Here is a 14,960-nt window from a genome sequence, read left to right as displayed (position 1 = left end):
AAGATTTATGTCACTCTCTCAGATTTAGCCTAGCAGAGGCAGTTGTCACTCTATGCATCAGGGTTACCAACCAACATGTCTTCTGGTGGATCTTTAAAGCCTTACCCTGTGGATTGTCAAGCCAATTGCTGCAACCATGGCACCTTCCCTGTGGTTTGCTGAACAAAATAGGTGGTAACTAACTGCACAATACCTTTTAGCCAGTTTATTCTACTAGAAATGCTTCCTTCAACCTCAATTTTCAAGATGACTAGCAATTCTTCCTGACAAGGAAATTGGAGAAACTTGCTATATTCTTTGGTTTACTATATACTGTTCTCATTTATAATCCAGAAAAAGTCATAACTAATACAAAAGTCACTAGTACCTCGTATGAAATGCTTATGGTGTTTGCAGTTAAAATCCCTAGATCATGAATACACTTCTCAGGTTGTTTTCTTTGGTGATAATGACAGTGATTTTCAGCTATGAACTATCTGTTAAGTCACTTGCTTGAATACTGACTCTCCAAAAACAAATCATTTTTACATATATCAATAATGGAGGGCCAGGTCAGATGAGCGAGGATTAATAATAAGCACTATATATAACAGGCCCACTAACTATAGTCATAAAAAATAACCTGAATGAATTATATGCTTTCTACTTGTGGGCAATGGCAAAGAGTAGGATAAGTTTTGTTAAACATGTATTTCCTAAATTGTCAGAACCTTATAAACTTCAAAGGGGAAAATCAATGGCTAAGGATCTTTCCTAGAAAACCTTTGGGATTAGGCATTTTGTGGATGTATCTTCATATTAGAGCAAATACAAAATATAATTCTGTACCAGGTACCACATATCATATCTTTGAAACGATGTCTTACAAACATGGCTTGACTGAACTGGCTATTATTTACTTCCCTGAAAAGCCTTTCTTTTCTATGACTACCTTTTCCTGTGTCAAATTACATCTCTGCAACAGAGGACTTGGATCATAAATTATATACCAACAGCAACTGTGTGGCAGTAACACCAGAAGTTAATCTATATGAATGCCAAGAATCAACAAAAGACATGCCAACCTCACATTTTTCTTTTTCTTGTTTTGAGATGGAGTCTCGCTCTGTCACCCAGGCTGGAGTGCAGGGGCCCGATCTTGGCTCACTGCGAGCTCCACCTCCTGGGTTCACGCCATTCTCCTGCCTCAGCCTCCTGAGTAGCTGGGACTACAGGCACCCACCACCACGCCCGGCTAATTTTGTTTCCGTATTTTTAGTAGAGATGAGGTTTCACCGTGTTAGCCACGATGGTCTCGATCTCCTGACCTCATGATCCACCCGCCTCAGCCTCCTAAAGTGCTGGGATTACAGGCATGAGCCACCATGCCCGGCCCAACTTCACATTCTTCTAACATCAAAACTCAAGCCTGAGTATCTTTCAAAAGCAAATATAGGAGCCTGAAGAGACTGATAAATCTTATGCTTTATGAAAGGGGACTGTCATTAATTATGGACAAAGAACACTATGTGGTATTTATAGCATGTCAATTTCAAGTGGTGCTGTTGTTAGTTCTGCCACTGAACTACCATGTCAATTGACATTTGTCCCAGTTCTATTCGAAGGAACTGCCTACTGTGTACCATCTGACTCTCAACATTGTCCCCTTCTTCTGTAGGGTGGATGGAGATCTGAGAGAGCACAATGCAATCCATGGCTACGTATGGGAAAAGCATAAATGTTTCTGTGTGGTACCCAAAAGCTCAGAGTTATATCCAGTGGAATTTGTGAGACAACACTGGATAATGATGCATGTATACGATAGTAAGTAAGGCAGTATGAATCTCATCTCGCTGATTAATGGGAAAATTTAAAGTGTTACCTGAGCGTGGAATTTGTGAGCGCAAGGCAAAACTGAAAGATTTTCTGGAGACAGATTCTCATGACAGATCACACAAGGCTCTTCTTCTTCCTCTTCCTCATCCTAGGGAAAATACAGAAAATGTTAAATTTAGCTCACTGTTTTCTCCCAAATCTAAATGTGTTCAGAATCAAAAATTTCGGTCTCACCGGATTATTGGCTCCTTCCCATGTGGCAGGACCCTGTGAAGTGAGTGGCCTCCAGGCTGGTTTTGGGGGCTGGGCAGCATCAGGCTGTGATGGAGAATGACTAGGTGAAACACAATTAACATTTGACACTGATTTTCCTTGACTCTGAAAATAAGAACATAATGTTTATTTTTTCAGAATTGTCCTAAAACTGTAAGAGTTGACACATTAGTACAGAATGGGGTATAGTAAGAACTAGCAAAAGGGTAAATAATCAGATTGGTGAGAAATCTTGAACAAAATGGTGGCAATACTTACATACTCAGAGCTAGGTAAAAACAAAAATAACTCTATATATTCTTTTAATTAAAATAAATCTTTCAAGAAAATTAGAAAATATCTCCCTCTTTAGACTCATTCAAAGAAACTAGAGCAAATTTCAAGGAGGTCAGTTTTATTCTAGAATGATTAGGCAACAGGTATTTCAAAAAGACTTCTGATATCATTTGTTAAGTTCAAGTTGTTATTTACTGTTAACAGATGATTTAATATGATTACAAGTTACTGATTTTCTGAACAGGTTATGGAGATATTTAAAACAGTTAACTACCAGAGTTAAGGGCAGAGAGATACAGATTTTTTGGTTGTTTTTGCATTTTACCTGAGACTTTTTGGGGTCAATAAATTGGGAAATCTTGCAAACAATTTCATCAAATGTCAGTCCAGACAAGGACTTTCCATGAGCATCCTTCAATTTCCGTAAGAAATCTGTAAGCTCCTTTCTGGAAGAGATCAAGGAAAGGAAAGGGCAGTAATGATTTTCCTTAGTACCTTTGAGGATGTACCCACCAAAGGAGATATAAAATCCTATCGTATGATTGATATGTAGCATACAGACAGGACTCTTTAGGTCTTTGATCTAAAGGTCCATCTGCATTTATCTTAAACCAAATGAAAATTCCTAATTGTGTTGATTAATGATACTTAATGTTTTCATGAGTGATGAAGTTTAGTACTTATTTTCTTTCCAAAAAGAGACTTTGTTTTTGAGAGCTCACCAGGTGAAAATTAAGTTTATCCACTTATTTATGCACTGGGTTCTTTATAACATCTCTCAAGTGGTCTCTTGCTCGGGATAACATATTTATTTTTAACTATGTTGCTATTGGTTTCTCTCTTCTTTATCAGGGTTAATAGTTGTACTTTTGTAAAACTCAGAAAACAAAGATTAAACAGAACAGGAAAACAAGGGTTAAAAATCACATTAATTATATAATGAAAGAACCCACAATTATTATTATTATTATTTTTTTATTACTATTATACTTTAGGTTTTAGGGTACATGTGCACAATGTGCAGGTTTGTTACATATGTATCCATGTGCCATGTTGTTTTGCTGCACCCATTAACTCGTCATTTAGCATTAGATATATCTCCTAATGCTGTCCCTCCCCCCTCCCCCCACCCCACAACAGTCCCTGGAGTGTGATGTTCCCCTTCCTGTGTCCATGAGTTCTCATTGTTCAATTCCCACCTATAAGTGAGAACATGCGGTGTTTTGTTTTTTGTCCTTGCGATAGTTTACTGAGAATGATGTTTCCCAGTTTCATCCATGTCCCTAAAAAGGACATGAACTCATCATTTTTTATGGCTGCATAGTATTCCATGGTGTATATGTGCCACATTTTCTTAATCCAGTCTATCGTTGTTGGACATTTGGGTTGGTTCCAACTCTTTGCTATTGTGAATACTGTCGCAATAAACATACGTGTGCATGTGTCTTTATAGCAGAATGGTTTATAGTCCTTTGGGTATATACCCAGTAATGGGATGGCTGGGTCAAATGGTATTTCTACTTCTAGATCCCTGAGGAATTGCCACACTGACTTCCACAATGGTTGAACTGGTTTACAGTCCTACCAACAGTGTAAAAGTGTTCCTATTTCTCCACATCCTCTCCAGCACCTGTTGTTTCCTACTTTTGAATAATGGCCATTCTAACTGGTGTGAGATGGTATCTCACTGTGGTTTTGATTTGCATTTCTCTGATGGCCAGTGATGATGAGCATTTTTTCATGTGTTTTTGGCTGCATAAATGTCTTCTTTTGAGAAGTGTCTGTTCATGTCCTTTGCCCACTTTTTGATGGGGTTGTTTGCTTTTTTCTTGTAAATTTGTTTGAGTTCATTGTAGATTCTGGATATTAGCCCTTTGTCAGATGAGTAGGTTGCAAAAACTTTCTCCCATTGTGTAGGTTGCCTGTTCCCTCTGATGGTAGTTTCTTTTGCTGTGCAGAAGCTCTTTAGTTTAATGAGATCCCATTTGTCAATTTTGGCTTTTGTTGCCATTGCTTTTGGTGTTTTAGACATGAAGTCCTTGCCCACGCCTATGTCCTGAATGGTACTGCCTAGGTTTTCTTGTAGGATTTTAATGGTTTTAGGTCTAACATTTAAGTCTTTAATCCATCTTGAATTAATTTTTGTATAAGGTGTAAGGAAGGGAACCAGTTTCAGCTTTCTACATATGGCTAGCCAGTTTTCCCAGCACCATTTATTAAATAGGGAATCCTTTCCCCATTGCTTGTTTTTGTCAGATTTGTCAAAGATCAGATAGTTGTAGATATGCGGCATTGTTTCTGAGGGCTCTGTTCTGTTCCATTGATCTATGTCTCTGTTGTGGTACCAGTACCATGCTGTTTTGGTTACTGTAGCCTTGTAGTATAGTTTGAAGTCAGGTAGCATGATGCCTCCAGCTTTGTTCTTTTGGCTTAGGATTGACTTGGCGATGCGGGCTCTTTTTTGGTTCCATATGAACTTTAAAGTAGTTTTTTCCAATTCTGTGAAGAAAGTCATTGGTAGCTTGATGGGGATGGCATTGAATCTATAAATTACCTTGGGCAGTATGGCCATTTTCACGATATTGATTCTTCCAACCCATGAGCATGGAATGTTCTTCCATTTGTTTGTATCCTCTTTGATTTCATTGAGCAGTGGTTTGTAGTTCTCCTTGAAGAGCCCCTTCACATCCCTTGTAAGTTAGATTCCTAGGTATTTTATTCTCTTTGAAGCAATTGTGAATGGGAGTTCACTCATGATTTGGCTCTCTGTTTGTCTGTTATTGGTGTACAAGAATGCTTGTGATTTTTGTACATTGATTTTGTATCCTGAGACTTTGCTGAAGTTGCTAATCAGCTTAAGGAGATTTTGGGCTGAGACAATGGGGTTTTCTAGATATACAATCATGTCATCTGCAAACAGGGACAATTTGACTTCCTCTTTTCCTAATTGAATACCCTTTATTTCCTTCTCCTGCCTGATTGCTCTGGCCAGAACTTCCAGCACTATGTTGAATAGGAGTGGTGAGAGAGGGCGTCCCTGTCTTGTGCCAGTTTTCAAAGGGAATGCTTCCAGTTTTTGCCCATTCAGTATGATATTGGCTGTGGGTTTGTCATAGATAGCTCTTATTATTTTGAGATACATCCCATCAATACCTAATTTATTGAGAGTTTTTAGCATGAAGGGTTGTTGAATTTTGTCAAAGGCCTTTTCTGCATCTATTGAGATAATCATGTGGTTTTTGTCTTTGATTCTGTTTATATGCTGGATTACATTTATTGATTTGCGTATATTGAACCAGCCTTGCATCCCAGGGATGAAGCCCACTTGATCATGGTGTATAAGCTTTTTGATGTGCTGCTGGATTCGGTTTGCCAGTATTTTATTGAGGATTTTTGCATCAATGTTCATCAAGGATATTGGTCTGAAATTCTCTTTTTTGGTTATGTCTCTGCCAGGCTTTGGTACCAGGACGATGCTGGCTTCGTAAAATGTGTTAGGGAGGATTCCCTCTTTTTCTATCAATTGGAATAGTTTCAGAAGGAATGGTACCAGTTCCTCCTTGTACCTCTGGTAGAATTCGGCTGTGAATCCATCAGGTCCTGGACTCTTTTTGGTTCGTAAGCTATTGATTATTGCTACAATTTCAGAGCCTGTTATTGGTCTATTCAGAGATTCAACTTCTTCCTGGTTTAGTCTCGGGAGGGTGTATTTGTCGAGGAATTTATCCATTTCTTCTAGATTTTCTAGTTTATTTGCATAGAGGTGTTCGTAGTATTCTCTGATGGTAGATTGTATTTCTGTGGGATCGGTGGTGATACCCCCTTTTTCATTTTTTATTGCATCTATTTGATTCTTCTCTCTTTTCTTCTTTATTAGTCTTGCTAGCAGTCTATCAATTTTGTTGATCTTTTCAAAAAACCAGCTCCTGGATTCATTAATTTTTTGAAGGGTTTTTTGTGTCTCTATTTCCTTCAGTTCTGCTCTGATTTTAGTTATTTCTAGCCTTCTGCTAGCTTTTGAATGTGTTTGCTCTTGCTTTTCTAGTTCTTTTAATTGTGATGTTAGGGTGTCAATTTTGGATCTTTCCTGCTTTCTCTTGTGGGAATTTAGTGCTGTAAATTTCCCTCTACACACTGCTTTGAATGTGTCCCAGAGATTCTGGTATGTTGTATCTTTGTTCTCGTTGGTTTCAAAGAACATCTTTATTTCTGCCTTCATTTCATTATGTACCCAATAGTCATTCAGGAGCAGGTTGTTCAGTTTCCATGTAGTTGAGCGGTTTTGACTGAGTTTCTTAATCCTGAGTTCTAGTTTGATTGCACTGTGGTCTGAGAGACAGTTTGTTATAATCTCTGTTCTTTTACATTTGCTGAGAAGAGCTTTACTTCCAACTATGTGGTCAATTTTGGAATAGGTGTGGTGTGGTGCTGAAAAAAATGTATATTCTGTTGATTTGGGGTGGAGAGTTCTGTAGATGTCTATTAGGTCCACTTTGTGCAGAGCTGAGTTCAATTCCTGGATATCTTTGTTAACTTTCTGTCTTGTTGATGTGTCTAATGTTGACAGTGGGGCGTTAAAATCTCCCATTATTATTGTGTGGGAGTTTAAGTCCCTTTGTAGGTCACTCAGGACTTGCTTTATGAATCTGGGTGCTCCTGTGTTGGGTGCATATATATTTAGGATAGTTAGCTCTTCTTGTTGAATTGATCCCTTTACCATTATGTAATGGCCTTCTTTGTCTCTTTTGATCTTTGTTGGTTTAAAGTCTATTTTATCAGAGACTAGGATTGCAACCCCTGCCTTTTTTTGTTTTCCATTTGCTTGACAGATCTTCCTCCATCCCTTTATTTTGAGTCTATGTGTGTCTCTGCATGTGAGATGGGTTTCCTGAATACAGCACACTGATGGGTCCTGACTCCTTATCTAGTTTGCCAGTCTGTGTCTTTTAATTGGAGCATTTAGCCCATTTACATTTAAAGTTAATATTGTTATGTGTGAATCAGATCCTGTCATTATGATGTTAGTTGGTTATTTTGCTTGTTAGTTGATGCAGTTTCTTCCTAGCCTCGATGGTCTTCACAATTTGGCATGTTTTCAGGGGCTGGTACCAGTTGTTCCTTTCCATGTTTAGTGCTTCCTTCAGGAGCTCTTTTAGGGCAGGCCTGGTGGTGACAAAATCACTCAGCGTTTGCTTGTCTGTGAAGTATTTTATTTCTCCTTCACTTATGAAGCTTAGTTTGGCGGGATAGGAAATTCTGGGTTGAAAATTCTTTTCTTTAAGAATGTTGAATATCGGCCCCCACTCTCTTCTGGCTTGTAGAGTTTCTGCCGAGAGATCAGCTGTTAGTCTGATGGGCCTCCCTTTGTGGGTAACCTGACCTTTCTCTCTGGCTGCCCTTAACATTTTTTCCTTCATTTCAACTTTGGTGAATCTGACAATTATGTGTCTTGGAGTTGCTCTTCTCGAGGAATATCTTTGTGGCGTTCTCTGTATTTCCTGAATGTGAATGTTGGCCTGCCTTGCTAGATTGGGGAAGTTCTCCTGGATAATATCTTGCAGAGTGTTTTCCAACTTGGTTCCATTCTCTCCATCATTTTCAGGTACACCAGTCAGACGTAGGTTTGGTCTTTTCACATAGTCCCAAATTTCTTGGAGGCTTTGTTCTTTTCTTTTTATTTTTTTTTCTCTAAACTTCCCTTCTCACTTCATTTCATTCATTTCATCTTCCATCAGTGATACCCTTTCTTCCAGTTGATCGCATCGGCTACCGAGGCTTCTGCAGTCTTCGCGTAGTTCTCAATACTTGGCTTTCAGCTCCATCAGCTCCTTTAAGCCCTTCTCTCCATTGGTTATTCTAGTTATACATTCGTCTAATTTTTTTTCAAAGTTTTTAACTTCTTTGCTATTGTTTTAAATTTCCTCCCGTAGCTCGGAGTAGTTTGATCGTCTGAAGCCTTCTTCTCTCAACTCGTCAAAGTGATCCTCTGTCCAGCTTTGTTCCGTTGCTGGTGAGGAACTGTGTTCCTTTGGAGGAGGAGGGGTGCTCTGCTTTTTAGAGTTTCCAGTTTTTCTGCTCTGTTTTTTCCCCATCTTTGTGGTTTTGTCTACTTTTGGTCTTTGATGATGGTGATGTACAGATGGGTTTTTGGTGTGGATGTCCTTTCTGTTTGTTAGTTTTCCTTCTACCAGACAGGACCCTCAGCTGCAAGTCTGTTGGAGTTTACTAGAGGTCCACTCCAGACCCTGTGTGGCTGGGTGTCAGCAGTGGTGGCTGCAGAACAGCAGATTTTCGTGAGACCACAAATTCAGCTGTCTGATAGTTCCTCTGGAAGTTTATTCTCAGAGGAGTACCTGGCCAAGTGAGGTGTCAGTCTGTCCCTACTGGGGGGTGCCTCCCAGTTAGGCTGCTCGGGGGTCAGGGACCCACTTTAGGAGGCAGTCTGTCTGTTCTCAGCTCTCCAGCTGCGTGCTGGGAGAACCACTACTCTCTTCAAAGCTGTCAGTCAGACAGGGACAATTAAGTCTGCAGAGGTTCCTGCTGAATTTTTGTTTGTCTGTGCCCTGCCCCCAGAGGTGGAGCCTACAGAGGCAGGCAGGCCTCCTTGAGCTGTGGTGGGCTCCACCCAGTTCCAGCTTCCTGGCTGCTTTGTTAACCTAAGCAAGCCTGGGCAATGGCGGGCGCCCCTCCCCCAGCCTAGCTGCCGCCTTGCAGTTTGATCTCAGACTGCTGTGCTAGCAATCAGCGAGACTCCGTGGGCATAGGACCCTCCGAGCCAGGTGCGGGACACAATCTCCTGGTGTGCCGTTTTCCAAGCCCATTGGAAAAATGCAGTATTAGGGTGGGACTGACCCGATTTTCCTGGTGCCGTCTGTTACCCCTTTCTTTGACTAGGAAAGGGAACTCCCTGACCCCTTGCGCTTCCCGAGTGAGGCAATGCCTCGCCCTGCTTCGGCTCGTGCACAGTGTACTTCACTGACTGTCCTGCACCCACTGTTTGGCACTCCCTAGTGAGACGAAACCGGTACCTCAAACAGAAATGCAGAAATCACTGGTCTTCTGTGTCGCTCAGGCTGGGAGCTGTAGACTGGAGCTGTTCCTATTTGGCCATCTTGGCTCCACTCCAGAACCCACAATTATTTTAATTGATATGTTCCTTTTCAATTCCCAAGATCCATTGACCCAAAGCCTGCATGTACATTTTTGATGGGACAAAGTATAATGAAATATTTTTGTTTCCCAAATGAAGTGTCATGTCATCAGCCTTATGCAACTACCTTTGATTTATAATGTTTTTATACATATTTATAACAACTGTACTAGAGTTCTATTTTATTATCTATTCGCTATTATGAAGTTTATAAAATTATAATTTAATAATGAAAAGTGTGCCAGTATATATATTAAATGTTTGTATTGAAATAAAAATACTTGTGAAAAGTAGAATTATTTCCTTAGGTATTAGTTAAGATAAAAGAAACTTCATTTGTGTAGGAATATAATTAAATATCTTTCTACTAAAGGTAGACTGTGAAAAGCACAGTAAAGTTATGATTTCTTGCATTTTTAGTGTGTTCTCCAACAAAGAAAGTATAAGGACCCTCAAAATTAAGGAAATTAGGAAATTAAATCCTAAAGATGTTTGGGCTTATATAGCATACAATCAACTTAAAATTCACTTTGGAGATAGGTTAAGATAATTTTGGCAGTTAGTGCCATTAAAATTGGGTAAGTTTATGTCTAGTTGTACTTTCAGTAAATGAGCATACCTAAATTTAAAGTTATTCTCTCATGATTTAAGACTAGTAACTTTTTAATGAGGAGGTTCACCATTGAACACTGTCTCTTCTTGGTAAATTTCTTTTTCCTTACCAAGGTCAAGGTAAGGAAACATCTGTACTTTTTTTGTGTTTGTTATGTTTCTCTGAAATGTTTCATTGCCACAATTATGGCTATGAAAACTGGAGAATATGATCTGTACCCACCAATAAATAAAAACTAAGGTACCTGGTTTGTTGTGGAAAGGCAGTTTTCAGCCTGTCTGTAATTCTCTCCCAATTCATCATGGAGGGATCACTCCCCAGACCTGCACTGGGAGGCACAGCGTCTCCCACAGGCGCTGGCAGAGCCCAGGCTATGCCAGTCATCTGTAAGAGGCAGAGAGTTACAGCCCATCAGGTTTAATTATTAAGTAGTGACATTCCTATACCTCAGAAAATGGGTACAATGAAGAAGAGTAGTGGCATACACATTCAATTTTTAGAGTTTTTCTCTTAATTAATGTTTCTAATTGTTTGTAACTATTTTAAACTTATTTTAAAAATAGGACAAAGAAAAGGGTAGAATGAAGAAGAATATTGACATACACAATCCCTTTTAGGGTTTTTCTCTTAACTAATACAAACAATATTTCTAACTGTTTATAAATATTTAAACTTATTTTTAAAATAGGACATGCTTACTTCAGTAATTACACACGTACACAAAAACATGAAGGCTGTTTACTGCTGTTTCTCTTTTAACAGTGAAAACTGAAAAAAACCTGACGTCTATAGAGGAATGAATAAATTATGGCACATCTAATCAAGTTTTTAAAAACAGAACTATATGTCTGGGCATAAGAGATATGCATGAAATATGATTTTTTAAAAAGTCTGTGGCACACTATTTATGATACGACTTCTTTTTATATTAATTTTTAAATGCATATATATACACGGAGAAAGGTCTGTAAATTACAATGCGTAAGAAGTGATTATTTCTTAGGGATCAATTGCACAGTAACTTTGTTTTCTAATGTGCTTACATTTCTCTATTATTCGCATTTTGTGATTAGCATATATACCTTTATAACGAGAAAGTAAAGTTACATTTTTCAAACAACCAAATAAAGATGGGAATACTACTAGAATTGCTCTGCCCAATGTCTCATCAATGTTGTAGATAAAGGTAGTGCAGAAGTTGAAGTGACATGTAGCCATGAAACCATCAGTTTTCTCCATATTTTATGGTAGTTCCTTCTTAAGATTCTAATTAAATAATAAGTGAATATTTTTGGAGTGCTCATCTGATTACTAAGATAATTATGACCACTTGCACCTTTTACGTAAGGCTCTAATGGGTTATTTTCAAATATTAGTTATTATTCGTGAAAAACTAGCAACTACTAACAGTCATTGTAATAACTGGTACAGAGCCTAATAAGTGAGGTGAAGCAGAATATTTCCCAGAAATCTGAATTTGCTTCTATGTCAAGCTTCACCCCAGGAATCAGAAAGTAATCTTATTAGGAGGTTAAGGTATTTTAGTGTTTTTAATAAAATTTTATCATAGTTTCTTATAGAATGGTGGGCAAGCAAATTGCAAGAGTTAACACTGTAATATCATGGTAGTAAAAAGATGTGTTACTTATTTAACATATTAAGGACTATATACAGATTTGTTTATAGACAGGTAGCCTCGACAATAATAAGCAGAGTCCATCTGACCATATATTTCAAAAGGAAACTGTTAGCAATATATGGGGACCAGAAAAGAAAAGAAACAATTAATTGCACCTAAATATACTTATAGGAAAATCAAGATTAGAGAATTTTCATTAATTACATCTAACATCATTCTTTTGGAAGATTTTCCTTTAATAAAAAAAGTTTACCTTCGCCAAGATTACAACTGATAATTCTGGTAATTTCAAATTTATATGTTCCTTCTTCAGGTTTGGATAAAGTTTATCTGGCTATTTGTAGCTGGGAAGATTTATAACTTTACAGTTTATGTTCCAAGGTGATGCTATTCATATTGTCTGTTTATAGATACAGTTGAAACACTGTCCTACTATGTGTGTGTACGTGTGTGGAAATAAAATTTTTCTTTAGCTTTATGCTATAATTTAGTTTGTTGTGACTTGGCTTCTTTGCTTTTCAATCTTCCCAACAACCATGCCAAAAAAATCTATTAGAAATATCAATTTACCCTGCATTGTTGCCTATTTCAGAAGCAATATTATAATTTCAAGGATTCTCTAGTATAAAAACATATTTATCTTTGTATCCCAAAACTAAGCTAGTATCAGTTAAATAATATATGTAACACCCTGAGCACAGTGGTTCACAGGAAGTATTCATTCAATTATCACCACCACCCTCATCATCATCATATCAAATGAATGAACAAAATGAAGATATTGATTCAGGAAGCCCACTAGGGTAATAAAAAACCTAATTAACATCTATTCCACCAAGAAAGCTTTTACCAGGGGGGCTCTAGGTTGGCCAGTTGCAGAGACGACTCCCGAGCAAACTGCAGGCATTTGAGGAACAGTAAGTATGGGTCTAAAGAAAGATTCTTTCACAAGGGGTCTTCCTAAGAACTGCTGCATCTAAAATAGAAAATATAAACAATAATAAACAAAAAAACCCCACACATTTATATATTTAGGCAATCATCTAAATTCATACAGCAATATCGGGGGGGGGGACACTCATTTGAACTCAAGATACAAAGCACATTAGAAACAATGTATGTCAGAAAATGAAACATATAAATATTGGAAAAACAAAGGGCAATGAGATGTACTGAAAACAGCATTGACAAAGACAGAAAAGAAATAGATTCTAGCCACATTTCTCTCTGTGTAGCTGAATAACCTTGGAAACCAATTTCCTAATCTATAAAATGAGAGGGCTGGATAAGGTAATCATTAAGGTTCCCTCCCAACTGTAATCACATAGAACTATGCAAAGGAGATTCTCAGGAAGTGTTATCCATGTTGGTGGGCAATATTGATACTCAGAAATTTCACAGAACAACCCAAAGTTATCCATAGAAAATATTTTATATTGGAGGTAATACTTGATGAAATTCTAAGGAGAGCTGGCAGAGGAAGTGGGATGGGCCTGGGAGATAAACTCTGCTATAGTGATTTGCAGATATGCTTGTGGGTATTACTGTACTTCCCAGGGGGTTATGGAAATCTAGACCTTCTTAGCAGCTATCTGTGGAAAAGATACCTTGCTGGCTGGAGTAGAGAAGGGGGCAGATTTATTGAATATGTAGTACATGCCAGCCCTACTACTGGCATTAAGCATAAAGCAGGAGTTCAATTAACAATTTGTTACTGAACTTAAATAATGAGGAACAGCAACATAGCTCTAAGTAATGATCCTAAAAATATCATGTGAAAAATTAATGGGGAACTTTACAATGGACAGACTGGACTGGCATTTGAGTGTTAACATCTTCAAAGAACATTATGTGCTTGCTAGGTAAGAAAAAGAGATTTTTTAAACAACTGGGGAAACAAAAATTCTAACTGGATATTAACAATTATAATTTTCTTAGGTAAGACAATGGTGTTATGATTATATCCAGTAAGAGTTCCTCATCTTTTAGGATATACCCTAAAGCATAAATGGATAAATTGGATGATATCTGGGGTTTGCTTTAAAATATTCCAGTGGAGAGGAAAAAGGGAATGACATAAAACAAGGCTGACAATATGTTGATAATGCTGAGGCTGGCTCCTGGGTTTGAAGAGGTTCATTATACTATTTTTTACATATGTGTCAAATTTTTTACATGTAAAGTCTTAAAAAAATGAATGAATGGTGGGTACCGAGTCAACAGTCCTACTCTGTTTGAGAACCACTATTACATAACACTTTATTTTTATTTTCAACGGACACATAATTGTACATTTTTAATGGGGTACAATGTGATGTTTTCATACATGTATACATTGTGTAATGACCAAAGGGTAATTGGCACATTCATCACTTCATTTGTCATTTCTTTGTGGTGGTAATATTCAAAATCCTCTCTTCTAGCCATTTTGAGATATACAATACCTTACTGTTAACTATAATCATCTTACTAATAGAACGCCAGAGCTTATCCTTCCTTTCTAATTGTACCCATTGACCAACCAACCTCTCCCTATGCTTGCCTTCCATCTATCCTCCCTAGTCTCTGGTAACCACTGTTCTATTCATTAATTTAATGAGACCAACTCTTTTAGATTCCACATGCATGGGATCAGGTAGTATTTGTCTTTCTGTGTCTGGCTTATTTAACTTAACATAATGTCCTCCAGGATCATCCATGTTGTCACAAATGACAGGATTTCATTCTTTTTTATGACTAAGTAGTATTTCATTGTGTATATATACATTTTCTTTATCCATTCAACCTTTATGGACACTTAAATAGGTGCCATATCTTAGCAATTGTAAATAATGCTGCAGTGAACATGGGAGTGCAGATGTCTCTTCAGGATACTTGACTTCATGTCCTTTCCCACTATACTCAGTAGTAGGATTGTTGGAGCATATGGTAGTTGTATTTTTAATTTTCTGAGGAACCTTGATACTGTATTCCATAATAGCTGTGCTAATTTACATTCCCACCAACAGTGTGTAAGGGTTCCCTTTTTTCCACATCACCGCCAACATTTGATATCATTTGTTTTTTGATAACAGCAATTCTTTTTTTTTTCTAATTATTATACTTTAAGTTCTGGGATACATGTGCAGAATGTGCACGTTTGTTACATAGGTATACACGTGCCATGGTGGTTTGCTGCACCCATCAACCCGTCA

General features: G+C 37.8%; 1 protein-coding gene across 9 annotated transcripts in view; it reads right to left on the bottom strand.

The window, feature by feature from the left end:
- The window catches only part of DZIP3 (DAZ interacting zinc finger protein 3), a 132,217-nt gene that overhangs the window by 14,300 nt on the left and 102,957 nt on the right, over positions 1 to 14,960 (bottom strand). For 7 of the 9 annotated variants that reach the window (XM_063630614.1, XM_055259992.2, XM_063630611.1 and 4 more), the window contains 5 exons: positions 12,617 to 12,742; positions 10,372 to 10,511; positions 2,690 to 2,810; positions 2,050 to 2,193; positions 1,862 to 1,963 (listed from right to left, as the gene is read on the bottom strand). In XM_063630614.1, the coding sequence (XP_063486684.1) occupies positions 1,862 to 1,963; positions 2,050 to 2,193; positions 2,690 to 2,810; positions 10,372 to 10,511; positions 12,617 to 12,742 (633 nt within the window). The remainder of the gene's footprint in view (positions 1 to 1,861; positions 1,964 to 2,049; positions 2,194 to 2,689; positions 2,811 to 10,371; positions 10,512 to 12,616; positions 12,743 to 14,960) is intronic. The other 2 variants (XM_063630615.1, XM_063630616.1) reach the window with 1 other exon arrangement.

Source organism: Symphalangus syndactylus, chromosome 21 (assembly GCF_028878055.3).
Source record: "Symphalangus syndactylus isolate Jambi chromosome 21, NHGRI_mSymSyn1-v2.1_pri, whole genome shotgun sequence".
NCBI classification, from domain to species: Eukaryota; Metazoa; Chordata; class Mammalia; order Primates; family Hylobatidae; genus Symphalangus; species Symphalangus syndactylus.
The sequence above is the reverse complement of the archived record's forward strand: the minus strand, read 5'-3'. Positions and strand labels throughout refer to the sequence as shown.